The 27,700-nt window shown below is 38.7% G+C and overlaps 1 protein-coding gene across 1 annotated transcript in view; it reads left to right on the top strand.

Moving 5' to 3' along the window:
* The window catches only part of BCLAF3 (BCLAF1 and THRAP3 family member 3), a 77,131-nt gene that overhangs the window by 5,207 nt on the left and 44,224 nt on the right, over positions 1-27,700 (top strand). Inside the window, exons 2-8 of the mRNA XM_054581003.1 lie at positions 8,728-8,805; positions 11,950-12,516; positions 12,882-13,517; positions 21,862-22,034; positions 23,801-23,912; positions 24,564-24,627; positions 26,120-26,235. Coding sequence (XP_054436978.1) covers positions 8,765-8,805; positions 11,950-12,516; positions 12,882-13,517; positions 21,862-22,034; positions 23,801-23,912; positions 24,564-24,627; positions 26,120-26,235 — 1,709 coding nt within the window. The 5' untranslated portion in view covers positions 8,728-8,764. The remainder of the gene's footprint in view (positions 1-8,727; positions 8,806-11,949; positions 12,517-12,881; positions 13,518-21,861; positions 22,035-23,800; positions 23,913-24,563; positions 24,628-26,119; positions 26,236-27,700) is intronic.

Genomic DNA, 27,700 nt, shown 5'->3' with positions numbered 1-27,700 from the left:
GTCACATTCGTGTGAATATGTATGTTTTAATTTATTCCATCATCATCTTGAATTGTGACTTTAAGCATTAAAAAACATCTTTGTATGAATCCTTTGGGGCTTGAATTCCTCCCTGCCTTATCCCAGGATTGCCTGCTACCTTTTTGGAAACATCTGCCTTGTATACTTTGGCCACTCTTTTATTAACCTTTCAGAATCGCTTTGTTTTAGATGAATCTTGTACAGCACCTTGAGTTTTGTTTTGTGATCCAAATAGAAACTTCTTATTTCAGTAGGTGAGTTAAGCCCATTCCCATTTATTGCTAGGACTGATATATTTGGTCTCAGCTCTACCATAATATTTTATAGTTATTTGTGTTTTGTTATATTTGCTGTTTCTTTTGTTAGGAGGTGTCTTTTGCTCTCTTATATAAAACAATTGGGGTATTTAGGAAGGTTTGTATTTTTGTTAACCTTTGTACTTACACCTGTTAAAAAGCCCTTACTCCCCTGTGTATTTATCCTTTTGAGTGTGAGAGGAATACATGGCATTCATGAAATCGAAGCAGGATAATATTAGGCAGCAGTGGGGTTCTGGATCCCCTTCCAGCTCTCCTCCTTACTGAGAACCGGCGGCAACACCTAGCCGCCCTGGCCAAGAATAATCCTTGCTTTGGTCTCCTCAGGTCTAGCTTCCTTTGATCTGCTGATGGCCCTCTTGTTCTGGAGACTATGACTTTGGTTCTGTGCTGGGAATTTGGATCCTTTGTTGCAGAGGCTTTCCTGGGGAATTCTTAAGTGCTGAGTTCACTGTTAGTATGGAATTTCTGTCAGTTAATTTACTTTTTTCGGGGGGGAGGTATCAGCTTTCCTGAGATGTAATTTACATACTGCACAATTCTGCCATTTCAAAGTGTACAATTCAGTGTTTCTTTCAGTGTATTCACAGAGCTGTGAGCCATCACCACAGTCTCATTTTAGAACACATTCGTCACCCCAGAAAGAAACCCCCATGACCCACCCCTGCAGCCACCAATATACTTTCTATTTCTATGGATTGAATCATACAATATTGTAGTCTTTTGTGACTGGCTTCTTTTCGTTTAGTATAGTGATTTCAAGGTTCATCCTCGTTTAACCATGTGTTGGTAACTTCATTCCTTTTTACGGCCAAATAATATTTTATTGAATGCATATACAACATTTTGTTTAGTCATTCATTGCACTGTGGATATTTTGAGTTTTGGCTATTATGAATAATGCTGCTGTGAATATTTGTGTGTGAGTTTTTGTGTGGGCTTATGTTTTTATTTCTCTTGGTTATGTACCTAGTTGTGGAATTGTTGTGTCATGTGGTGACTCTATGTTTAATTTTTTTAAGGAACTGCCAGACTGGTATTTCAAAGTGCCCTGCATCATTTTACATTACCGCCAGCAATATAAGGGCTCTATTATCTCTACATCCTTTCAGAACTTATTATCTTTGAATATAGCCATCCTGGTTGATTATGATTTTGATTTGCATTCTCCTAATGATTAGTGATGTTCAGCATTTTTTCACATGCTTATTTGGTACTTGTATATCTACTTTGGTCTTTTCAGCTCCTTTGCCCATTTTTAATTGGGTTTATTTGTCTTTTACTATTCAATTGTAAGGGATTTTTTTATATGTTCTAGATACAATCCCTTATCAGATATGATTTGCACAAAATTTTCTTCCATTCTGTAGGTTGTCTTTTTCCTTTCTTGGTAGCATCTTTTATAGTGTAATCATTTTTAATTATGGTGCTCTGTTTATTTTGTTACTGTTTTTGGTGTCACATCTAGAAACCACTGCCTGATCCAAGGTTACAAAGATTATTTATCCTTATATTTTCCTCTAAGTTTTATAGTTTTAGCTCTTAAATTTAGGTCTTCGATCCATTTTATAAGTTACTTTTGTATGTGGTGTGAGGAAGGGTGGAACTTGATTCTTTTGCGTGAGGATATCCAGGTGTCCCGGCAGTGTGTGCTGATTGTTTAACCTCTTAATGTCTGATTTATCATGTTTCCCCTCAGTATGTTTACACCCAGCCATCACCTACACGACATTGAGCTTTCACTCTTACTCTCTTTCACTGTCTCTTCTCCCCTGTTTTAGTTACAGCTTTCCTACTCTTTCACAATATGCAACAATTTTACATTAGTCTTCCACCCTCATCTCCATCTTTCTTTTAATGCCTTACATGTACACTTGCATTCTGTTAAAATGCTCACCGTCAGCTTTGCTGATGTTTTCTCAGTCATTGGTTGGATGAAGCTCATCCTGTAGTAGATTCCTTAGGGAGGGCTCATAAATGCAGAAATTCTCTATGTTCTTCTATGTTGAAAGCTTTTTTTCTGTAGCCTTGATATTTGAGGGACAACTTAGCTGATATAAAATCCTTGGTTCACACCTACTTTTATTGATTTGACTTTATTTTTAAAAGTTTCAATGCTGATCCTTTGTTGTCTTTGTATGTTGGCTTTGAAATATCTGATGCTAGTCTAATTTTTTGGATTTGTAAATTATTTATTCTTTTGGCTTAAAGGTCTGGGGGATTTTTATCTTTAGCTTTGAAATCAAATAGTTTTTACTAGGCTATATTTCAGAGTTGATCGTTTTAGGGTAATTTTCCCAAATTACCTGGTGAGCCCTTCAGTATGTAGATTCACGTCTTTTTTTTTAATTTCTGGAAAGTTTACTTGAATTACAGTTTTTAATATTAGTTCCATTTTATTGTTAGTTTTTCTTCTCTGGGACTATAATAATACCAATATTACTCCTTCTTTATGTCTTCTGTCTTCCCTACTTGCTCTGTCTTCCCCTGCAAAGTCATTTTCACTTTCTTGGTTGTTTTCATGACTTTCTTCAGTGTCCCTTATTAAATTTTTATTTGAATTTATTTTCTCATGGGCACCTTGTTATTTGTTTTTCACTTCTAAGATAACTCTTTTTTTGGCCTATTCTCTTAGTTTTAAAATTTCTGATTCAGGGTGAGGTTTTTGTTGCTGCTGTTGCTGTTTTTAACTATCCTTACATGCTTCAGGTTATATTTATTCTGTTTGGACTATAGATTTAGACTTTCCTTCTGCTTCATGGTTTTGGTGGGAGGAATTTCCTTCAGTTGAGAAACTCTCTTTCCACTTTCTTGTAAACACACAGGGATATCAGACTTTAAAATATTTGCGTATCTCATAAGTATAAAATGGTATCTTACTGTTTTAATTTTATTTTCCTGGTTAGGTAGGGTTGATTATCTTTTTCTATGTTTAGTGGACATTTATATTTCCTCTTTGTTGAAAACTCAAAGGATATAGCTGCTATTTACTGAAGTGAGGCAGACTGTAGGAGGGACAGATTTTGGAGGGAGGTCAGGAGTTTGTACTCGGACATGTTTATAGCCTCCCTGGGTCTTGAGGCTTTTATCCCTCTCTTGCAGGGAATCCTCGGGGAGGGCTCTTCAGCAGAATGTGCGTCAGTTCTCCAGGTGTGCCCTTTCAGGGTCATGGTCTCCACTGTTTGGTCAGTGACAGGGTGGGGAGTCTTTAGTCATCGCAGTTGGTTCTGATGTCGCCCACCTGGTTTTGCTGCTTTTCTGGGCCTGGTTTTGCTACTTTTCTGAGACCCAGATGTTATCTCCAGGAAGGAAAAGCCTGGGGAGGAGAGGTTACCCTCCAGGGAAGGGCCTTGTTTTCCCAGTTTTGCCTCCCTCCAGGCACTGGGGGCCTCCCTCCCCCGTAAGCATCTGCCCCTGGCTGTCAGTTGCTGGGCCATTGTGTTCAGCTGTCTGTTTCTCTGTTCCACTTGCAAAGGAATTTTCCTTGCTTATTACTCTCCTGTCTCAATAGGTCCAGGAGGAGGAGGAACCATAACCACTGGATTTAGCAACATGTATTCCTTTAGTGATTTTGACTAGAGCAGTTTGATGCAGTAGTGGTGTAGAAAGTCAGACTGGCGAAGGCTCAAGAAAGAATGGGAAAGCAGTTCCATTTTTAATTTTTTGAGGGAATTCCACATGGCTTTCCACAGTGGCTGCACCAGTCTGCATTCCCACCAACAGTGTACAAGGGTTCCCTTCTCTCTATAACCTCGCCAGCATTGTTGTTTGTTGATTTATTGATGATAGCCATTCTGACAGGTGTGAGGTAATACGTCACTGTGGTTTTAATTTGCATTTTTCTGATGATTAGTGATGTTGAGCATCTTGTCATATATCTATGAGCCATATCCATATGTCCTCTTTAGAGAAGTGTCTGTTCAGGCCCTTTGCCCATTTTGTAATTGGACAGATTGGTAGTTACAAAACAGCCATGGGGATGCAAAGTGCAGCATAGGTAATATAGTCAATAATAGTTTAATAACTGTGTATGGTGTCAGGTGGGTACTTGAAATACCAGGGGGAGCACTTTGTAAAGTATGATTGTCTAACCACTATGCTGTGCACCTGAAACTAGCATAAAATAATATTGAATGTAAACTGTGATTGAAAAAAATTTTAATGACAAAAAGATGTCATCCACATCCCCTTGGCCACAACATAAACAAACTTGGTCCATATTAAAAAGAGTGGGAAGAGAAGGACTGAGAGAATGGCTGTGGCTTAAGGGTAGCCCTTTGAGAAAGGTCATTGTAAAAGGAGAGAAATGTTGGTAGCCCCAAGGGCTGTGGTTCCTGAGGGGGGAGGGCTGTGTGGTGATTGGGAGGATCTGGTGGAGAGGAGACAGCCATGTTGTGAGAGGAAAAGGACAATTGCTGGAGCTGGTCTTTCAGCTCCATGAGGGATGTGTCTGTCCAATGTTACGCTGGTAGCGGGGGCCTCTTTGGCATCAGCATCCCCCCTGAGAGTGGATGCACCTGCTGTCCAGTCATCATCTGTCTCCGTTTAAGGGTAGATGGGTTTGCTGCCCCTGGCCTTGTACAGTTCACTCTGAAGGAGCAGTGTAAGCGAATTTTTCTTCTGTTACTGACATCTCCTCCTGAGGAACAAAATCTGCTGGTGTTTCAGTCCCTCTCTCCCTCCCCCTCTTTCTCTCCTCCTGCCTCCTCTCTCCTAAAGCTGGTTTCTTTGATTAGCTTTGCTAGTTACAGGTAAGTTAGTTTGAATTAGGGTCAGCAAACTTATTCTGTAAAGGACCAGTAAATAAAATATTTACCTAAGACTGTGAATATTAGGGCTTTGTGGGCATATATTAAGGCCCGCAGTATATTAGGCATAAATAAATATTAGGGCATAGTCTTTTTCTTTTTTTTTAACAACCCTTTTAATAATATAAAAACCGCCCTAGCTGGTGTGGCTCAGTGGATTGAGTGCAGGCCTGTGAACCAAAGGGTTACAGGTTCATTTCCCAGTCAGGGCACAGGCCTGGGTTGCTGGCCAGGTCCCTGGTTGGGGGTGTGCAGGAGGCAGCCAACTGATGTTTCTCTCACACATCAATGGTTCTCTCCTTCTCTTTCTCCCTCCCTTCCCTTCTCTTTTAAGTAAATAAAATCTTTTAAAAATAAAATAAAATGTAAAAACCATTTAAACATTCTTAGCTAAGACTCTAAGGTTTAAATGAACTCTCCTCTCTTATCCATTAAGCCCTGAGCTGGTACATTTTATTACTCGTTGATATGCACTAAGCAGTTGCAAATGAAGTTAACTTTTTAAGAGACAGCTTTAGTGACATACAATGTACAGGTTTAAAGTGTGCGATTCAATGGTTTTTTTAGTATGTTTGCAGGGTTGTACAACCATCTCCATAATAGCTGATCTAATCTTAGAGCCGTTTCATCACCGAAGCTTGGTTTTTCTTTGCAGCTTTGAGGTATAATTTATCTGCAATAAAATTCATCCATTTTGAGTAAATAATTTGAATTTCAATAAAGCTAATGTTCACATTAACAAAGGAATATATCCTAACACTTTTTATCATGTAATCAGTAAATCTCACATAAACATTTTCTCCCAAGTGACCTCTACCTTTCCCCTTTAAACCAGTAGTTCTGTAGTTCCAGGGCCAGCAGCATGGACACCTGCATCACCCTGGAACATGCTGGGAGGGGGGCCCGCCCTGGTGAAGGGCCCAGCAATATGTGCCCCCACCAGCCTTTCAGGGGATTCTGATGCACACTAAAGTTTAAGAACCATTGCTCTACGGTATGTTTCTGAGTGGAATTGCTGGGCTGTGGAATATGAGCATACTCAACTTTACCAGGTGCTGCCTGCCCCGTCCAAATTGGTTTTACTTATGCATACTCACGTAGCAATTTATGAGAGTCCCTATGGTTCCATATCCTCGCCAGCACTCCAGAATATACAACTCCCTTTTTTTTTGTGTGTGTCAATTTGATGGGTATGGGATGCTTATGATCTTAATTCATGTTTACTCAATTACTAATAAGGTTGAATATCTCAGATGTCCATAGGTCATTTGGGTTTGTATGCTTTTTAGAGTCTTTTGCCTAATGAAATAAATGTAATTATTTAAGTAAATAATCACAGTGTATTGAAATAATTACAGAATATACCCAGAATTCCCAAGAAGAAACAGAGAGGTGAAAACCACCACACCACACTACCTGCTTTTCTCTGATTGGGCCATGGTATTCCTGCCACATAGATGGCCTTCACTCACTCTGCCTGACAAATCCCTATCCTTTCTGGATTCTTTAACCATCATATCCCCTGGGATTCTTTCCTTGAGTTTAAAAAGTGGGGTGTGTGGAAAAGACATAGATAAGGCTGGGAGAAAGGTAGGAGGCAACTGCCTATATATATCTATATATTTAAAATTTGTTTAATCTTTTACTGATTGTTGGGCATTTGGGTTGTAATTAGTTTGAGTGGTTTTCTTTCCTATTATAAAACTGACACAAACTTCTTATATATAGCTACTTTTTCCTTTTAAATTATCTTGGATTAATAAATTTAAACTGAAATTATTAGATTCAAGGAAAGTAGGCAGGATTAGTTTCATAATTTCTTACATATGTGAAGGTTACCCATCCTTAAGGAAATGCGAATCAAAACCACAGTTGAGGTACCACTTCACCCCCACTAGGATGGCTAAAATAAAAAACACAAAGTAACAGAGGTTGGTGAGCATGTGGAAATACTGGAACCCTCATACATTGCTGGTGGGAATGCAAAATGAAGGAACTGCTTGGAAAAATTTGTAAGTTTCTCAAAAAGTAAAACAGTTACTATATGACCAAGCAGTTCACTCCTAGGTATATATACTAGGAGTGAAACAAAAATGTGTCCACACAAAAACTTGTATACAAATTTTCATAGCAGCATTATACATAATAACCAAAAACACAAACAGCCCAAATGTCCTTTGAGAGATGAATGAATAAACATCATGTGGTATACACATAAAATGGAATATTATTTAGCCACAAAAAATGAAGTACTGATACGTGGGAAAACAAGGGTGACCTTTGAAAATGTTAAGGGAAAGAAACCAGTTACAAAAGACTGCATATTGTATGATACCATTTATATAAAGGTCCAAGATAGGCAGATCCACAGAAACAGAAAGCAGATTTGTGGTTGGCAGGCAGGGACTTAACTGAAAGAGGGGAGGAATGTGGAGGAACTACTAATAGGATTTCTTTCAGAGGGGATGAAAATAGTCTAAAATTGGATTGTGATGATGACTGTACATTCCTGTGACTATACTAAAAAATGTTGAATTGTACATTTTATATAGGTGATTTATATGGTATGTGAATATCTCAATAAATCTGTTTTTCAAAAAATAAAATGAAAAAAGATTACCTGCCAGAAAAATGATGCTTTTTCATCACCAAGAATATTTGGTGTCCACCCTCCCTCCCCAACAACCTTTGAGTTTTTTACATATATATTTTATATATATTTATATATATATAATTTATTATATTTTAGGCTTTTATATATATATTTAAAATTCAGTTCCTAAAGCCATCAGTTCCTTTTAAATATTGAAGTATAGCTTTAAAAAAGTCAAGTCTGTGTCTTTTAAAATGTACTTATTTGGCATTTTAGGAAAAAATCAGAAGCAAGCCAAATGTTTAATCATGGTTAATTAAGTTTTGATATATTTAATTCAGCGAAAGTTAGGTAGCAATTGAGTACTATAATTGGGCGTTGTGATTCTTATTATTTGACAATTTAAAAAGCAGGAGATGCCATCAAATATTCTTAAACATTTTGACTGTGATTATATGAATTGTTTATGTACATGGCAAAAGACAGGAGGGTAGTAGTGGTTGTACTCAGAAGAATTCTGGGTAATTTTCCTCTTTTGGAACACTTACTTGGCAGCTGCTATGCTGTGTGCCAGACACTATTCTAAGCTCTTTTCATGAGTCAACTCGGGGATTGTCAAACTGTACTGCATTTGGTGTTTAGGGCCTGTTTGTGTGTTGGTGGGGGGAGGAACCCGAGTTAAGAATGGTTTTTATATTTTTAAAGGGTAGTTTAAAAAAGAAGATGCATAGAGACTGCATGTGGCCTGCAAAGCCTAAAATAGTTACTGCCTGGCCCTTTGCAGAAAATGTTTGCTCACCCCTGATTTAATTCATTTTATCCTCAGAGCATTGCAGTAAAGTTGTCCTGTTATCATCATCTTTATTTTACAGATGAGGAAACTGAAGCATAGTGGGCCTAAGTAATTCTTTGGCCTGTGGCATTCACTGTTTTTAGAGCAGATTGCAGGCTCTTTCTATAAACTTGCTAATACTGTGTTTCTTTGCAGTGTAAAAAGCGGATAGTGGTTCACATGTCAACAAAGGATGACACGGTCACACTCTAGATCCCCCAGATGGAAACAGAGGTGAGCAGTTCTTAATTTATCAGGGTGACCTTGGATTTGAGATGTACTTTGACTTCCAATTCACCAGTATCATTAAGGATCTATTTTAATGAGCTCGTGGGATGTGGTTATTCACAGTAGGTGCTTTACAGTGATAAAGGTTGTATTTCTAGGAGCTGACAGCTTTCTTTAATAACAGCCAGCAGCTAGAATTAATCCATAATAAAAAGAACACAGCGGCCACAGCCAGGGAGAGTGAAAAACATCTTTGAGAGTGTTCCATATTTTTGCAACAGTAAGTGGTTTAGAACTTTTCAGGTTGTGTTTTATTTTTTCATAATCAGTATGTTTGAAGAAATTGGGAGTTTCCTATTTATTCTTCATGGCAGAATAATAGAGTTTTGAATAACTCAATTGTAGTTCAACTCTCCTCTTAGTTAGTAGTATCAAATATGTATATATAATTAGATTGCAGGAATTCAGCTAGTATTGTATATCTGCTTACAGGCAAGTTCTAGGGCTACAAAACCTTCTGGGCCCTCAGCAAGCACACAGCCTGGCTGGGAAAATTGACGCCATAGCACGTGGGAAGTGTGGTGTAACTGAGACAAAGTACTCTGGATCCACAGGCAGGGAATGATGCTGCTTTTGTGGAGGGGAAAGGGAGATATACGAAGAAAGTCTAAAGATTTTAGCTGGCCATTTAAAGATGAGTAGAATTTTTAAAGGCAGAAAGAGAAGAAAAATATTCCAGGTAGCCTTGGCCGGGGACTCACTTGATTGGAGTGTCGCCCCGTGTATCAAAAGGTTGTGGGTTCCATCCTTCCACCTCTGGTATGGTAGTTTATGGGAGGCAGCTGATCAATCAATCTCTCTCCCTGCCCCACGCTATCAATAGATAGATCTTTGGGTGAGGATTAAAAAAATATATATGCCCACTAAGGGGGACAACAGCAGCAAAGGCAGAGCTGTGAAAGTGACTAGCACATTCCAGGACTTCTAAAAAGGACCATAGTTAAATACACAAAAGTCAGACCAAGATTTTACATGTTAATGTGACTCAGCCTTTGTGCTTGTTCCATTATGGTTCTACAATGACTAATCAATCGTTTCTTCCACAGTTTTAATTTGGAGTTTACAAGACCAAATTGTAATGGGGAGGAGCTTTAAAAAAGGAGAATGTAAAGAAGCAAATGATTTTTAACATGGAGGGCATCACAGGAGTCATTTTGTGTCACGCTTTTGTGGTAGGCCCTGGTGAGGGGACACAAAAGAACCTGCCAAGCTTAGTGCTGGGGTGATGACAGAGCCGAGGAACCCAAGTCCCATGAGGGGCTTCTGCCTTGGGGGAGATATTATCTTCTTATCCTGGGTAGCAAACAGGCCCTCTGCCCGTGCCGGAGGCCCTAGCTCCATCTTCCTAGGCTGTTTGCCTTGGACGTGCCTCTGCTCACAATGTGTGCAGAATGGGAGAGACCTTTGGAGAGTTATCTCCCAACAGACCCCTTGGGTCCCTTTTTTCCCCCGTAGGAGAACTGAAAATGATAGCACCCGTTCCAACAATCCCCTTCGGAAGAATAGGGGCTCTGTACAATAGAACTGTGAAGTGAAATATCATCTAAGTGTACTCAAGGTGAAGTATGGACTAAAGTAAGAGATTGACTATTTGGTCCAGTCTGGAAAACCTTAGCCTCTGGCTGCCACCTCTTCTCCCTAGCAGTGGAAGAAATTAAATCTTCCAGAAAGTCTGTAGAGGCTCCAGTTGCTTTTTGCTGTGTTGATGAGGTGCAGCCAGCTGGATGACAGAGCTTCAGCTTCAGCTACAGAACACACTTGCCAGTGCATCTAGCTTGGTGATTGGAGAGGGAGATATTGTCGAGTCCAGTATGTAAATCCCAGTGTTAGGTGGGAAAGCTGAATCTGCCTCCCTTCCTGCAAGGAGTACACAGGCGGGTCACCAAATGGAAAAGGGTTTTACTCTTGGTTCTGACTGCAAGGCAGCTTCTGAAGACGGGGGCGATAACAAAAGCTGCAAGGGTAGCAAGCAGCCTCATTGATTATAAGACGTTAAACCCTCGGGGAGGAGACTTACTCAGGGAGGAGATGTCCCTGGGGACAAATTTGAACTTCATTGTGTTCCAGATAGTGGCGCTCCTCTCTCATCCTGAAGTCTAGGTAACTCAGGCTGACTGGTTTCTCTGGATATAGAAGTTTTCCTCTTCAGTGGGAATGAAAGGCTCGATGTAGACTTGCTGAGGTGTTCGAGAAGGTAGCTACAGAAAGGCTGTGCTGTCTGTCCCTGGAGAGCATTTTAGCAGCATAAAAGCGCACATTTGCCAAAGTTACACATCTTTCATTTCACACATAAGGGACTAGGTCTGGGAGAGAAGGGCAATTTTCCTATGTTAGTAGTATTTATGGAGGAACGAAGCATGAGGTTCAAGTCTTAAGACCCTCCTTTTCTTCCCCCTCCCCTACCTCCATATACAGTTTAAGTATGTGTTTTTTGCTCCCTGATATATAGCCTTAGTAGAGAGAATAGACAATTGGAAAAACTGTGGGGTCAGTTTTGGGGCTGAGTTTGAGTTTATGTGGCATTAAACTCTTGGAATCTAACTTAATTTCAGAGGTTATGTTCAGTTTGCCAGAGATTCTCCTACATGTTTATTTGTATGAATCCAGCCCTCCTCCTGCCTTTTTCCTTTTCTTTTTTTTTATCCTCACCCAAGGACAATTTTCTTCCATTGCCTTCCGAGAGAGAGAAGCATCGATTCGTTGCCCCTCTGCCTTTTCCTTACCTGACTGCTGAACCTGATACAAGCTCTTGCTGACCGGTTCTTTTGCCAGAACTTTGCTGTCAGCAATCTTCCAAAATGGAGTCTGCTGTGTACCTGAGCTGGTCCTCCAAGAGGATGGGAGTGCTCAGCCGATTTGAATATGCACATGGGATGCGTTAGTTCATATGGAAAGAGTATACTTGTTGAATTGGGGCAGGCATAATCAGAGCCCCACGTGGACAGTTGAGAATGTGGATATGGCCAATTGAGTAATTTAATTTGAGTGGAAGAAACAGTAGAAAACAAATCTTTTATCTGGGTAGTCATATTAAGACAAATAGTTAATTGCCTTTAAATGAACTAAACTTTTCTGTGTTTATTTACATAGGTCTTTATCACCAGCACCTAAAAAGTCTGAATACTACAGGGAAAGATACCCTCATGGGTATTATGGCTATGACTATAGGTTGGATCCGAACAGATCCACCACTTGGAGAATTCACAAGGATGAACAGAGTAGACCAAGGCTTTCGCCTCGCGAAAGTACATATTACCGATTTTATGACCATAGATCACCTTCTCCAAACATAAGAAGTTCTTTAGACGCATACTATTCTTATTCTTATAAACCTTACCAACTATATTCACCAGGAAGGGAGGACGATAACAGACTTCAGTATACACCCAGATACGCAGAGGGTATATATTACCAAGAGTATCGGTGGGATTGTCATCCTCAGCAAGGGCGAGGAAGGCATATTGCTAATGACCACAGAGGTAGAAGAGATGGAAGAAGAAGGAAATCACCTCGCAGGTCAATAGAAGATTCTTTTAGATTTGAAGGAAGACGGCATGAAGATGAGCTGAGATACCACAGGATACGAGATGAAAAATATTCTCACTATTATAGAAGAGGTTCTGAAGATTTTGAGAAAAGGAGCTCTTTTCAGAAGAGGTAAAAGAAAACACTAAACCTGGGTAATTTGATATAAAGTGAAAAAGTGTGTTTACTTTATAGTTGAAGATAACCACCTTGAAAATCTTTTTTTCTGAAAAGATAAAAAGCATTGTAATGTAGTTAGTTCTACTGGTAGTAGTGAAGTATTTGTTTTTAGAGTAAATTATGTTGATGGCTTGAATATTTAAAAATAAGATGGTATTTCCTCTCTAATGAACCTGTATGAGTTAGCTTGAAGGATGATAGATTAACTTTGCCACTGCATTGTGCATTTAAAGCCATGCTACCCAACATTCCACATATATAAGTTTTCACTTTCTTCTCTGTATTGCAAGTATAAACTGTTTTTTATGTCCCCACAGGTATACTGAGGATCGTGATTGGAGAAGATACAAACACACATCAAAAAGACGTACGAGCATAGAGAGGTATGAAACCAGAGAGCGTTCCAGAAACCCAGAGTGGAAGTCCAGGCGTTCTCTTTCACCTCACCAGAAGAAAAGTCGGCGGGACAATAGAGCCCAAGCTCATCGGCGTGCTCAGAAGAAACCCGCAGAGACCAGTTCAGCAACCAGTGACTCTCACCACAAACGTCGCAAGACCTCAGATGCAGACCAGAACTTTTCTAATGGAAAAACTCAGAAATACTCTAAGGAGGAAGATAGGAGAAACACTTCTCAAAGTGGCAATAGAAAGTCCAGTTCTAATGCTGGAAGAGGGAGAGAGACTGAAGGGGAGAAAGTCAAAGAACCTCTTAAATCATCTAAGAAAGACAGCACTCCCTCTACTCACTCAAATAAAAATGTTGGTTTGAGAGCCTCGAATGGCAAACAGAAGAAACTAAGGAAAGAAGAAGAAGAGGATGACGAAACAGAGAGCGACTCTTCCAGTTATGAACCTGATGAAAGTAAACCTTCTGATGTGTCTTCACCTGCTAGTCCTAAAAAGAAATCACTTATAATTAAAGTAGATAAGAAGAAACCAGTAAAAACATCCAGGTATTATCTTTGTTTTTTTCTTAATGATATTTAATAAGTGTGTCTGCCATCTTTGTTCAAAGCTTTGAAAATGAAATTAGTAGTGTGTCTAGAGTCCATCGAGGGAGAGGGGTTGTCTAGATTATTTCAAAAAAGCCCTGTTATGAGGATGAATCTCATGATTAGTCATATGGGGTGATCTCATGTCTGCTTATTTCCACTTCGTATCTCAAGGTGCTTTCGGGGGACAGAGCATGCCATGGAGTTGTTCTCTTCATGAATGTGCATGTTGTTATGCTGCCAGAAGCCCTGTATCCAGGGATAGGCTGGGTGGAGTTCAAGGAGACCTATTCCTTGCTTAGTTTCTCAGAGCCTGTTTTCCCTGTTGCCTGAGAGTCAGAGAATTTTTGACCTGAAAGGGACCTCAGCAGGCCAAGATTTTATAGAGTGGGAGAGTGAGGCTCTGAGACATGAAACGGCTTGTTGAAGTCAGAGTACCTGGGTCTCAAATCCACGTGACCCCTTGTGACTCAAGGAGGCTGGTGACGTAACATGGTTCCTGCTACCATCTCAAAATGGCTGGTACTCAACCTACTAGAATCGCCTAGGTAGAGGAAATAGGTTAGAGTCTAGAAAGAGGCCCATTTTTACAACATCTGATTTAGCTCTTTTTTAAAAAGATTTTATTTATTCATTTTTATAGAGGGGAAGGGAGGGAGAAAGGAGGAGAGAAACATTAACATGTGGTTGCCTCTCGCGTGCACCCACCCGCCTTGGGGACCTGGCCCACAACCCAGGCATGTGCCCTGACTGGGAATTGAACCAGCAACCTTTCCATCTGCAGGCCAGCACTCAATCCACTGTGCCACAACAGCCAGGGTTACATGTGTATATTTATATGTGCATAGAAAACATTTACAAATACAATTACAGTACAGAAAGTTAGACAAATAGAGGTGGGAAAATAACTCATAATCTTTACCCTAGAACAGTTATATTAATATTTTAGTACAGCTCCTTTTGTTATTTTTCTACCTGTATTTTACATGGTTGTGATAATACTGTATTAATAATTTTGTATCCTATTTCATGTAATATTTCTTAAATCATTTTGTGCTATTATATTTCCTACTAGTTCTTAATCTTAAGAGTACAAAGGCTTCTGTACACATCAAGTTTGGGGATTTAAGCTGTTTTTCTTTCCAACGTTATAACATGAAAATGTTCAAATATACAGAAAAGCTGAAAGAATTATATAGTGAGCATCCATATGCCCACCATCCAGAGTCTACTCTATCTTAACATTTTACTCTACTTTTGTAATCACATATCTGTCCATCTATTCATCTGTTGTTCCATCTTATTTTTTGATGTATTTCAAAGTGAATTGCAGATATCAGTACATTACCCTTTAAATATTTCAGTATTTAATTTTTGTTTATATTTTTTTCCTTTTGAGGTAAAATTACATATAATCAAATCACAAAAAAAAATCTTGAATTTTCAAGCAACCAAGGGGATAAAAGTAACGATACCACCACATTTAAAATTAAGTGCTTTATACTTAAAAGAGAATTAATACATTGGCTGTAGCATATTTAAAGAGTGCTAGAAATACCAATTTTGAAGGGTTTTATTTTAAAGATACTGAACACAGTTTCGTGATTTGATACTGAGAAATGGTAGCTTGATCATCATCATGGCCACAAAAATGAGCTTCCTAAAATTGAGGCTGCAATATCTTTTGTTTGAATTTATAAACTGTAATTCTGTGAAACTTTATGACCTGTCATTGGGACCTGTCAGCACATGTTTGAATTATCTGGCAAGGACCTGAAAGACAGCTTGTGTAATAAAAAACTTCCACTGCAAATGCTTTCTTTTCAAAAACATGAAGAATGAATAACTTAATAAATACATGCATCTTTTCAGTTTGATAAAGCATCATGCTCAACAAGATCTTTCTGATTATAATTATTTATTGACTAATGAGTTGTGGAAGAGTTTTGTGGGGTTGGATTGAATTATGTATGGACTGATGAAATACCCATAAAACAAAGGTAGTTAATGCTAACCTCAATAGAGTGATGTTCTCAACTATTGCCATAAATCAGATTTTCCTCTGCTTGAAAAGATTTAAATAATCCTAGAATAGAGAGAGGTTTTTGTTGGTTAAAATCCAGAGAATTTGTCCTTCTTTTTTTTTTTGAAAGACTAAGATGGTTCATTTTGTGCATTTGTTTACTTTCTTAGTTTTGGTTAAGCTTTGACATATATAGCTAAAAACATGGCTGTCACCCTGACTGGTGTGGCTCCGTGGGTTGGCCATCATCCCGCAAAGAGGTTGCCAGTTCGATTCCTGGTCAGGGCACATGCCTAGGTTGCAGATTCAGTCCCCTGTCTGGGCGCATGCAAGAGGCAGCCAATCAATGTTTCTGTCTCGCATTGATGTCTCTCTACCTCTCTTTCTCCCTCCCTTCCCCTCTCTCTAAAAAACAAATAAATAAAATTTTTAAAAACCATGGCTATCACCTAGTGATTTTTCTAGATTCCAGTTTGTATGTAGAGCAGCAATAGATACTTGCTTGAATGTTCACTGCATAGTTAACACTTCTGTTAACAAAGATCATATTCTAGTGACCCACTTGGTCAGAAACTACGTTATCAGAGGTAGAAGTTGCATAATTATCTGTTTCAGAATGTAAGTTAGGGAGCCACAATATGAAAATCTATACTCAGGTTATTATTATGAACCCCAAGCACCCAGCTGTGTGTATCTGAAGTCTCAGGCCAGATGAAGGGAGTTCTGGTTTAATGGAGGCCTGAGTTGGTGAGAGCCTGAACCTTGATCAGGCTCGAAAGGAAGTGAGAGGGAGGAGCAGGCGGTGCCAGTCTCTGGAGATGAAAAGCTGGTGCAGAAGGACGCAAGGCCCCCCTGACCTCTGCAGGTGCTGCTACTAGGCATCTCAGATGCAAAGTTTGTCTAGCAAAGTTGATGTGGACTGAGCATATTAGCCCTTGTTGCATTTAATCCTTTTGTTTCCCACTGAAAAGATAGAGTGGGCCTCCCTACCCCCATCAGATCTTGCCCCATCCTGAAAGGGGATGACTTGGGTGATGGGTCCCAGAAGACAATGCAGCCCTGATGCTCTGAGGAAAGGTCTGCTATATAGGTGGAGGAACAGTGTAAAAAACCACAGCAAGGACTGAAGGACGGTAACCTAATCACACAAAGTTTACCTGTGATAGGTACTGTTCAGCTGGTGGCAAAAATAAGCTGTGGGTGGAGATATAAAAAAGCCTGCTATCTTGTTGTTATGTATCACAAAAGTAAGGTTTTTATCTAAAATATTTGTCATATACATTTTTAAATAAAAAATTGAGAGAATGTTCCCCTTCATTGCTATCACCATAGCTTCCCCTAGTGTCTCATAGGGGTCCTCGTATAGGGAGGTGAACATTGTGTTCGCGGTTGGGGTGCATAGGTTTTTGTCTTCTCGTGGGTCACTGAGCAGCTCTGTGACATTGGGCAGGTCACCTGGCCATGTCTTTTGGGACCCAAATTAATCCGCATCTCCTCCTGGTTATATGAGTCTGCTTCGATTGGCCGGTAACTGTTGAAGCTGGTATGACAGGCTCATCATAGGATTCTCTGAACTTTTATGTATATTTGAGATTCTATATTATTTAAAAAATTAAATATTTAAATTTTAAATTGCTCTAAATCAAGAAAAAAATTAAGTAAAAAGCCAAGGAAGTTAAAAAACAATTAAATTGACCTCAATGAGAATTTTGAAGTCGGTCATCTTTTTAGCTGAATCAATTTCAAATGGTCCAAGTCATTTTCCTTTTATCATTTATTCATTCAGCAGGTAGTTTTTGAGGACCTTGCCTGTGAGACAGCCTGTTAGGGTTCCCTGGGACTGTAGGCAGGCACAGGATTAGGTTTCTTCTCCTCCGGTCTTGCAGACAACAGGGCGATGTTGGTAAAACATGGCACGGTGAGCGATGTGTGAGGTGGTGAGCGCCTCTGATGATCTCAAGCTGGGGGATTTAGGGAAGGCTTCTTTCAGGACCTGACACGTGAATTAGGCTTCGGAGGTTATGGTGTGTTTTACACACGTGATGACAAATGCAAGATACTCGTGTTCATAGGTTAACAGAAGCAGATACCACACACAGAAACTTGGAACTGGGTGGCTTTGAATAGTCGGTAAAAGGGAATAGAGGTACAGGAGGCTGCGAAGGTAGGACTGCCACACTGCCAGCCTAACTTGACAGGATTAGCTAATAGGAGAGGACAGGTTGGCTCGGTTCTGGCTGCCAGGGGACTGCCTCCTCTGAGGAGGCTTGGAAGGGCGAGGGGGTTGGCAAGGCCAGTTAGGGGACTTTCGTGCATAAGTAATGAGATAATGAATGAAGGGAGTAGCAGTCTCCCTCTTTTCTGTCAACTCCAAAAATTCTAAATGTGTTCTTAGGAAGACAGGAGCAAATCAATGATTTGGAAAGTGCTTTATGAACTGTTGGATACTGTACAAAACTGAGTTATTTGGGGGAGAAAACTAAGAAAACCTTTATGTGTTATATGTATTTCGTTCTCATTATAAGCTTCCAGAGGGCAGGATTTTGGTTGTTGGTTTTTCTGTTACTGTTGTTTTGCCATGCAGTTGGTCTTTTTTTATGGATCTTAGCTGTGTGTAGGAGGAAATAAAGGTTTAATGTAGCTTTTTGTTTTCTTAGTTACTAATGCACAACACTCAGAATGCCAGGGAAAATATTTTTAAACGGAGGGGAAAAAACAGGGAGGGGTTGAGGACAGAACAGAGGAACATGGAGGATTTAATCACACATTTAGAATATGGATGTTTGGCTGTATTTTTTTTTTAACTATCTAAACTTCATCTCAAATGAGAACAACTTGGCCTTTACAGCCTAACTACTTGTGTTGGAGGTTATTTCCTGAAAGTATTAACTTGTTGATCAATAATGTCATCGGAAATTAGTAAAAAGGAAAATGTGAACTAAGAGGTGATTAAATTTACAAATGTAAGACCTAGAACATTTTTTATTCTCAAGTCTCAAGAAGGTGTTTTTTTTTTTATTTTGCCTATTTTATTTCATCCACTTTCATGTACATACACATATATATTTTATTTTTTATTTTTATTTTTTTAAAAATTTTATTCAAGAAGGTTTTTCATATAGCAACAGTATAATGGTTTTTTAAAAAGACTTTATTTATTATTTATTTTTAGAGAGGGGAAGGGAGGGAGACAAGAGAGGGAGAGAAACATCCACTGGTTGCCTCTCGCATATGCACCATCCGGGGACCAAACCTGCAACCTAGGCATGTGCCCTGACTGAGAATCGAACCAGTGACCTTTCACTTTGTGGGACAATACCCAAACCACTGAGCTACACTGGTCAGGGCAAAAGTATAATTGTTTTTAAAAAACTAAAATTTTAGGCCCTGGCCAGGTAGTTCAGTTGGTTGGAGCGTCATCCCCCTATGCCAAGGCTATGGGTTTGATCCCCAGTCAGGGCACATACAGGAATCAACCAATGAATGAATAAATAAGTGGACAACAAATCTATGTTTCTCTCTCCCTCTCCCCCCACTCTCAAAATCAATAAAAATTTTTTAAAAAAACTAATTTTAGGTTTTACTATTTTCATGGCAGTGAAGTAACCCTAGGATAAGTTTTTTAACTGATAGCAAGTTTAAACACTAAAATTTGAGGAATTGAAGAAATATAGCTTCAGTGTATACCACATTACTCCTGTGGATTGAGGATTGGGCATAAAGTGGGGGTAAGAATTATGCGGGCAATAATAAATTACAAGTAAATTATTAATTACTGAAAGCCTCTATCAGCTTGCTTCCTTTTGGGAGAAAATGAGGCTGTAATAAAAACTGTTATCAACTGATTTCCTCTTATGGATGGACCATTTTATGGTTGTATTTTAAACATCTTATTTTTCTCTTGTAAAATGTTTTTAAAAGCAATGGTTTTTTTGGGGGGGTTGTTTTGTTTTCTTTGTTTGTTTTTGGTATGGCAGGCTTTTTGTACCATTATACCCCTTTGAGCAGAGAGCATTTGTAGTTTTTTGTTAGTGGAGGTTGTTACAGGGTCAGTCTAGCTTCTAGCTTTTATCACTAAATGTCTCCTAACTAGTTATCAGATACGCAGTGGGAAGCTTGGAGAAAACTAGGAGGAAAGAAGGGAAGTGGGCCTTCTCATGAAAGTCTTCTAATAAACCAAGGAACCTGCAGCGGCGGCATCAGCCTGCTGCGTTACCACTGTTCCATGCTTCTGCCTTCACAGGCGGTTGTCTTCACAGCACTGGTTTGAGAGCAGGGAGCATGGAAAGTCTGATAGGTTAAAAATAGGCACATAAAACCATCTTGTTAGAGGAGTTAAAGTTTTTAATTAAAGGAACATATGTAAGCCCCTCATAACCCTGGAGCAGTTTTGGTTATATGGCTATGAAGCGACTTAAATAAATAAGTAAATCTGTGCACACCTACACCCACACCCCAAAATGTATCTATCTGATTGGTTTTGTTCTATGAAGAAGTCTCCCTTTTTTCCAGTGGCGTTGCTCTTCTTATGTATATATGGATGGATGGATGGATGGATGGATGGATGGATGGATGGATGGATGGATGGATGGATGGATGGGTGGATGGATGGGTGGATGGATGGGTGGATGGATGGGTGGATGGATGGGTGGATGCGTGGATGGATGGGTGGATGGATGGGTGGATGGATGGGTGGATGCGTGGATGGATGGATGGGTGGATGGATGGATGGATGGATGGATGGGTGGATGGATGGGTGGATGGATGGTTGGATGGATGGGTGGATGGATGGATGGATGGATGGATGGGTGGATGGATGCGTGGATGGATGGATGGATGGATGGATGGATGGATGGGTGGATGGATGGGTGGATGGATGGATGGATGGATGGATGGATGGATGGGTGGATGGATGGGTGGATGGATGGGTGGATGGATGGGTGGATGGATGGGTGGATGCGTGGATGGATGGATTGAGTAAGGAAAGGTTTATTGATGGAGGAGGGTCCAACCAAGAAGATGGGGGCAGTGCTGCTGTTATTTAAAACATATTTCAGGTTTCTCTCTTGGATGTATGTTCAGAGCCTGTGACATACTCATAAAAGAACCCTAGCAGTTGTAAGTCTCAGTTCTTTGGACAGTGACCTTGATTTTTGGCAAGAGCCAAAAGCTAGTTAGAGTTAAGTGCAGAGGAGTAAGTAAGATGGTTGTGTAAGCTGGTTAGTGCCATTTTGGGTTCAAAATGAGGTATAAATATAAAATAATGAGATTTTCTTCTGATGAATAAACTGCATCCAGATGAAGAATTGAAGAGTAGTTTTAAACAAGAGCAGCATCCTTAGGGTAAGGTATAGTTCCCCATTATGGCACTTGGAAGGATTGTGTCCATATGAATGCTTGACCTCTGGGGATGTAAGCAAAACAGGACATCCATTGTCTCAGTGTCAGGACACTTTGCCTGTAGGCCTAGTTAAAGATTAAATGAGATAATGTTTATAAGCTCTAAGCTTTTGAGTTTGGCATAGGCCCTCAAGAATTGTTAGCTACATATCATGATAAGGGCTTTATAATGGCACCTAAAGGTCAGGAAACTCTTCATGAAAATTATAAAGATTCAGAAAGCATTGAAGTGGTAAGATAGTTGGGTTTTATGTACTAAATGGTAGCATTTCTTTAAGGATGCATTTAGGATAAACACCATAATTAGTTATAGTGATCATAGCTTTCCTAACAACAGGCTGTTTTCTGAGAGTTTGGTCAGACTTTCTAAGTGATTAAATTAGTCTCAACAGAGTTTGATTTCAAAATACTATTTATTCTAAGCTTCTTATTACTCATACAGAGTTATAAGGATTTCTATGAAGTCAGAGAAGTTATTATGTTTGATATCAGCTTTTAAAGGGTGGTAGTTACTATAAGCTTGCTGGATTTACAATTTTATAAACATTTGGGAGCAGAAAATAATCTGATTGTTTTTGCGTATGGAGTGTATTTAATGCCTTGCTGTATTTTTTGAAGTAAAACTTGTTTAACTTAGGATTTGGAGGATCTTATTAAAGTGGCAAATATTTAATGATCTCTGATTTGAGAAGAACTCAAAACCATGCATCTATAGCTATTTTTCTCCTACTCATACACGTTTTATGGCATACAATTTAGTGCCTTAATTATAAGAAAAAATAAACATCTTTTTAGTTTTATAGCTATATTGATTAATTTTAATACTTTTTTTCCTCAGTAAAATAGTTTCAAATTTAGTTAAACATTTACAAATTATTCTAGGGATGCTTCTAGCAATACAGAGAGACAGATGTCAGATGATTTGTTTGCCGTTGGCAGTGAAAGTGAGGACTTGCATCCAGTGTCTGAACATCTTGACTCACCTCAAAATACTGAAAACAAAAGTACAGAAGAATTTGCTCAGGAAATCATAACTGTAATCCATCAAGCTAAAGGTTAGTATATTTTGCACATACATTAGGGATAACACAAAAACAATGTACTGACTTTCCATGAGATATAGGAAAATATCTGTAATATTGTAATAGTAATTAATATTTCATTATAAACTAGATCATTCATTGAGAAATCTGTTGAAGAGAGTAGCAGATGTTAACTCTCCCTAGTTGGGTTTTTTTAATTATTATTTTACAGAGTACTAGATGGTCAAGGTAGCTATGGCACCTAGGCCTAGTTGTTCTTTATAAGTAGTTCCAATAACCTGATGCTTCAACTCAAAGTAGATTGGAAATCATAAGTTACGAAGGGAGAGATTAACTGCTACAAAAGACAAGTGTACTGAGAGCAGCAAGAAACAATAACTGATAACAGAACAAGAAGGAAGCAACAAAAACCAGATAGGAAACTCAAGAAATCTTGAAGTCTAGGTCATCTGGTGATATTCTTAATGGGGGAATTATGGGACTTAAAGCCAGAAGGGTGATGCTCAGCGATCAATAAAAGATTCCAGTTTGATTTGGCATACCTTATGACATTAGGGAGTCGCATAATAAATACTTGGAAGATTTGCATTGAGTTGTTTTTATTTGTTTTTACTGGTAGCCAATGTCCAGTAATTGGAAATTTCAGTCATGTAGAACAACTTTCCTCAACGATGCCATGTAAATAAAACAATTGTGGGTATTATAAACTAAGCACCTTCAAAAATTCCAAAATTCTTATTTTATGTTTTTTACTAGATGATTGCATTAATCTTTTTTTTTACCTTCTTAAAACATACTTCGAAAAGGAATTATTTTCTCTGCATTCCTCAAACTAAGGCATACATTTACTTAAGCATGCGGTTTGTCTGAAACGATTTGCCTTCTTAGTTTCAGCCCCTTTTCCCCAAAGGACTTGTGGTTATTGGTAGAAAGAGAACTGGTATTGCAGAAAAGTCCAAGAGAATCTAATCTCTGAGGACAGTAATGGCAAGTTAGGGAAAAAGGGTTGCTTAAGTAGCAATTCTAATGAGTCAAGAGTATTACCTTTCTCTCTATCCTGTTAAAAGCCCATAACATAGCTGGATTTCAAAAATGTCTTCATGAACTTTACTTAATGTTAAATGGCATTAGGAGACCTTCTGTGATATGTAAACATAACATTTAACATTTGTTCAGAATGATTTTGATGTTTCAGGATTGTGTGTGGAGTTACTTTTTACTCTAGCTGAAGTAGAGCTCTGGACCGCCTTTACTTCCCAGATACAGTAAGGTCTTATATTGGAGAAGAAGGGTTCTCACTTCGAGAGAGCTACTGTCTTTTTCCCCAACAAGTAAGCAGGCCTGTCAAATAGGAACAGGCTTCCTGGTTCCATCAATCAGGGGTTTTACTATTGCACAGGCTTGAAAAGGCATGGGAGCACTGTGAATTAGTCTGTGGAATAAGTTGAGGTCCTGCATATTTTCAAGAGAAAACAGGTTGGATTTTTTTTTAAGATTTTATTTATTTTTAGGGGAAGGGAGGGAGAGAGAGAGGGAGAGAAACATCAGTGTGTGGTTGCCTCTCACGCACCCCCTACTGGGGACCTGGTCGGCAACCCAGGCATGTGCCCTGACTGGGAATCGAACCGGTGACCCTCTGGTTTGCAGGCTGGCACTCAATCCCCTGAGCCACACCAGCCAGGGCAGGAGTGTTTTTTTAATAATCCCTTCTTTCTGTGCTTCTGTGTGATCTTTAAGTGAAATTGGTTTAACACTGAGATAAAACTTTGTGTTTTCAGATGATTTGCAATTATCTCACATTACTCTACATGAGCGTTTCTCAAAAATACAAGATCAACAAGCAGCAAGTGTAAATGAAATTAAATTGACTTCAGAACCAGGAATTCACAGGTAATGATTAATTATTGTATGCCCATTTATCTCATGGGAATAAGCCTCAGAGGAGATGTGGGAAGGTACTGCCTCCTGGGCTCGCTCTATATCCTAAGACTGGATTTCCTGCTTAAAAACAGGACAGACCCCAGCAGGTACCAGGTGTGTGTGTACTGTGATGGACTAGGTTATCATGAAGCCATTGACTGGTATTGTTTAAATGTGTAGGACTTTGAAAATATTTCCCTACCTAGCTTTTGATTCTGCTGTGTCTATAGTAATTGTCTACTGAAGTTATCACTGGAAGAATGAAAGACAGTTGTTGAGCCATTGAAATCATGGGTTGCCTCCTGTGGTCAGAAATGGCTGTCTGCTACTGGCACCTGTCTGAGCAGGTGGCATACCCTGTCTTGTGAGCTGAGTTGAATCAATGTTACCGGAGCAAAGTTTAAGATTACATAGACTAGTGATTTGAGAACCACCAAGGCGTCGCTGTGATGTTGTTCAAAGGAAATGTGTATCTTGGGAAACTGCCACATAGATGAGAAACCACCTGGTGGCACGTTTCTTTTACTCCCACCAAGACACACCAGCTTTACTTCAAATTCCGTTCTGTAGTAATGGAATCAAGCCATCAGTGTATAACATAATATGCCTTTATTATTTTAGGAGAATAAATATGTCTTTGACCGAGCTTCAGGATAGACACATTATGGTATGTGATTCAGAACAGGTAAGTGAATATAAGTTTTGATGAGAGATTATCTTATTGTTGGCATACTAATGGAAAAGGGAACTGGTGATTGGGAATTAAAGTAGATGAGGAAGAAGGTTTGAGACCCAGATATCTGAAATTTCCAAAGCTCTCCGAGTGATTCTAGTTATTGGCCAGGTTGCAGAGAGAAAACTGACAAAAGACAAAAAATATTCCCTAAGATCAACAGTCCTTAAGGGCAACAGCTTTGTAAAATTGACACAAAATTATAGCATTTAATCTTTATTCCAAAACTTCACACTGTAAAGCTTTCAGAAAGTATGTTTGATACCTACTTTGTCCAAAGCAGTTGTGTGGAATATATTTTTAAATCGTATGTGGAATGAATACAAAGGAACTTAGTTTTATTTGAGATTGCCCTTCAGAGTCTATGGAATATGAACTAGCAATATAATGGAACTAATACTGAAATTTTTTGTTGTCACATGTGTGGTGGTTCCTATCCAACACCTCCCACAACCCCCTACCCATTTCTTGGCTAATTAAACTATCTTACCTAGCCACGAGGGAAGAAACGGGCTTTTGTTTTTTTAAAAAGTATATTAAGTTCTAAAAGAGCCGCTAATTTATTCATTAAGAGTAAAGAGGTTTTGTAAAGGAGAGATTTTGTAAAGGAGAGATTTAAAGGATAGAATATATAAATAATTTTTTCACTTGTGAATGGTTACAATTTTATTGAACTCATGAAGAAAGGTTAGTTTATTGAATAAATGATATTTTCAGAAAATGTTTACTCATCAAAGTACTGTAATCAACTTAAAGGAAATCTGAGAGTTTTTAAAAATTAAAGGTTAAAAAAGCCTCTAATCTAACCACTTAACACAAAACATGTTTTGATTGTCTTTTCTTGCTGTCCTGCATCGGGCATTTTAACAGAGTCGCTACCCTACTACAGGCAGTTTTGGATATTTTTCTCTTTTTACTTAAACCATAACAACACCACTTTTATGTAAAAATCTCCAAGTTCCACATGACCTTTTATGATTGAGGCTCTTTAAATTTCAATTAACTTTTTTCAATAAGTGTTTTTCCATGAGTACTCCCACACAGTCTATATTAGCATAATTTAAATGCTTGTACATTATTCCTTTGACTTAAATTTACCATAAAGTCATTCTTCCCTTCCCCTTTAATTTTTTTTTACAATATATGTAAGTTGCTTTTGGTTTTTTGTTGTTGTTATTTTAAATAAAGCACTTAGAATATATTTGGGTAGATAGCCTTTTCTTTGGGCTAAAGTCCCAGAAGTGGGATTCCTGGTTCAATGTCATAAACTTTTCCAACTCTATTATCAACTGTATCTCAAAATATTTTTATTAGTTTACACTACAATTAGCAGGATAAATACAAGATAATTTATTTAGGACTTTTACTTAAGGTTCTTATTAGATATGGTCTTTGTGCAACTAACAGTAATGTGAATGGTTTGTCTTCTGTCAAAATTCCTCAGACTCTGGTCAAAGTAATAGATCCAAATGACCTACGACATGACATTGAAAGAAGGAGAAAAGAACGGTTACAGAATGAAGATGAGCACATTTTTCACATAGATAGTGCTACAGAGAGGTAATCAGTAGATGAAAAACATCCTGTTATCAGGGAGCTTTTGGTGTCAGCATACTTTTCAATTTTTTTGTGTGACGATAATTTTCATTTTAGCATAGGGATTTAATCCTTCAAATCTATTTTATGTGTTTAAGTAAAATCTATTAAAATGTTTCAGTTATTCAGTGATCATCATATGCTGTTTGATGTAAACAACAAAAGTTGTGGGGAGTAGGTGAGTATTTGAGGTCTTTATAATTCTAGAAAAGAGTGTAATGGCTTTTTTAATATTAACAAGAGCTAGGACCAGCAAGGTTATGGATTCTTTGGCTCAAGCTGATTCAAACTGTGACACGTTCTACCCTTTAGATTCTCCTATTCTCCAAATATTACAAAATGTGCTAAGGTCAGTGCAATTCTGTTTCGGAACTATTCATGAATGTCTGACCATGAAATGGAGGCAGGTGTAGTAGAAAGTTCAGAGGAGACCCGAGTTTAAACCCCATCTCTGCTGGTTTACAAGCTCTTGGCAAACTTGATTAGTTTCTGGAGCCTTTTACTCTCTAAGATGAGAACAACGAATTTGTGGTGGAGGGGTTAGAATAGTAAATGAACTGACATATGCAAAGTACTTATGCCGTGCATGGCAAATTGATCATCAGTACATTCTTGTTCTTTAGTGGCTCTATGTATTCTATATTGTCCCCAGTTTACCTCTAGCTCTGAAAACTGTGGAACTTATCACAACCGTGGGTCCCCATGTGATTGTGAAGTATAATTGAATAGGGCAAAATCCCCAGTTTTCTCCATCGGTCCTCATATTCTTTGGATCTCCCAGAAAGTGGGAATGTATGAATCGGAAGGGCCAATGCTAATTCTCTTTCCATTGTCCTTAGTGTCAAATTACTGATATCTGACTAGATTTTTTAAGTCAAGTCTATGGCTAACAAGGTCTTAGTCAAAATATACGGAGCTTGTTTAAAACAACCTGATTCTGACAAGAAGTTTGGGACCAAATTAAAGAATAGCAAAACTGTGTTGAGACATATAAAACAATTGAAAATCAAATGGTTAAAATCTCGTTCCTTGGTGGGTGAGAGTCTCCAGTTTCTTAATATGACAGCACGACTGCTGTTTAGTGACACAAGCTCTCTCATGCTTTTCTTTGAATCAGCATGTTTCGGAGACTCAGTGAACCAAGAAAGAGGATTTTTAAAAACAGATTTAAGATAACCAACATATTATAAAGACTGTGGAATGCTTCAGAATGTATCTTCACCCTGTGAGGTGATTAAGAGCTCAAGCACAGGAGTTACGCCTGAGTTCGATGCCTGGCTGTGTAGACACCTAGCTCTGTGACTGACATTGGACAATATGCTTCATCTCTCTTTCCTCAGCTGTAGAACAGAGATAAGAATTATACTTACCGCATATTGGTGGTTAAGATTAAGTAAAGTGATGCATGTAAGGTACAGAATAGCTGGTC

The sequence above is a fragment of the Pteronotus mesoamericanus genome, unplaced genomic scaffold (genome assembly GCF_021234165.1).
Source record: "Pteronotus mesoamericanus isolate MK-2021 breed Mesoamerican mustached bat unplaced genomic scaffold, CSHL_Meso_final contig_65, whole genome shotgun sequence".
Taxonomy (NCBI): Eukaryota; Metazoa; Chordata; class Mammalia; order Chiroptera; family Mormoopidae; genus Pteronotus; species Pteronotus mesoamericanus.
This window is presented reverse-complemented; position numbering and strand designations above follow the sequence as displayed.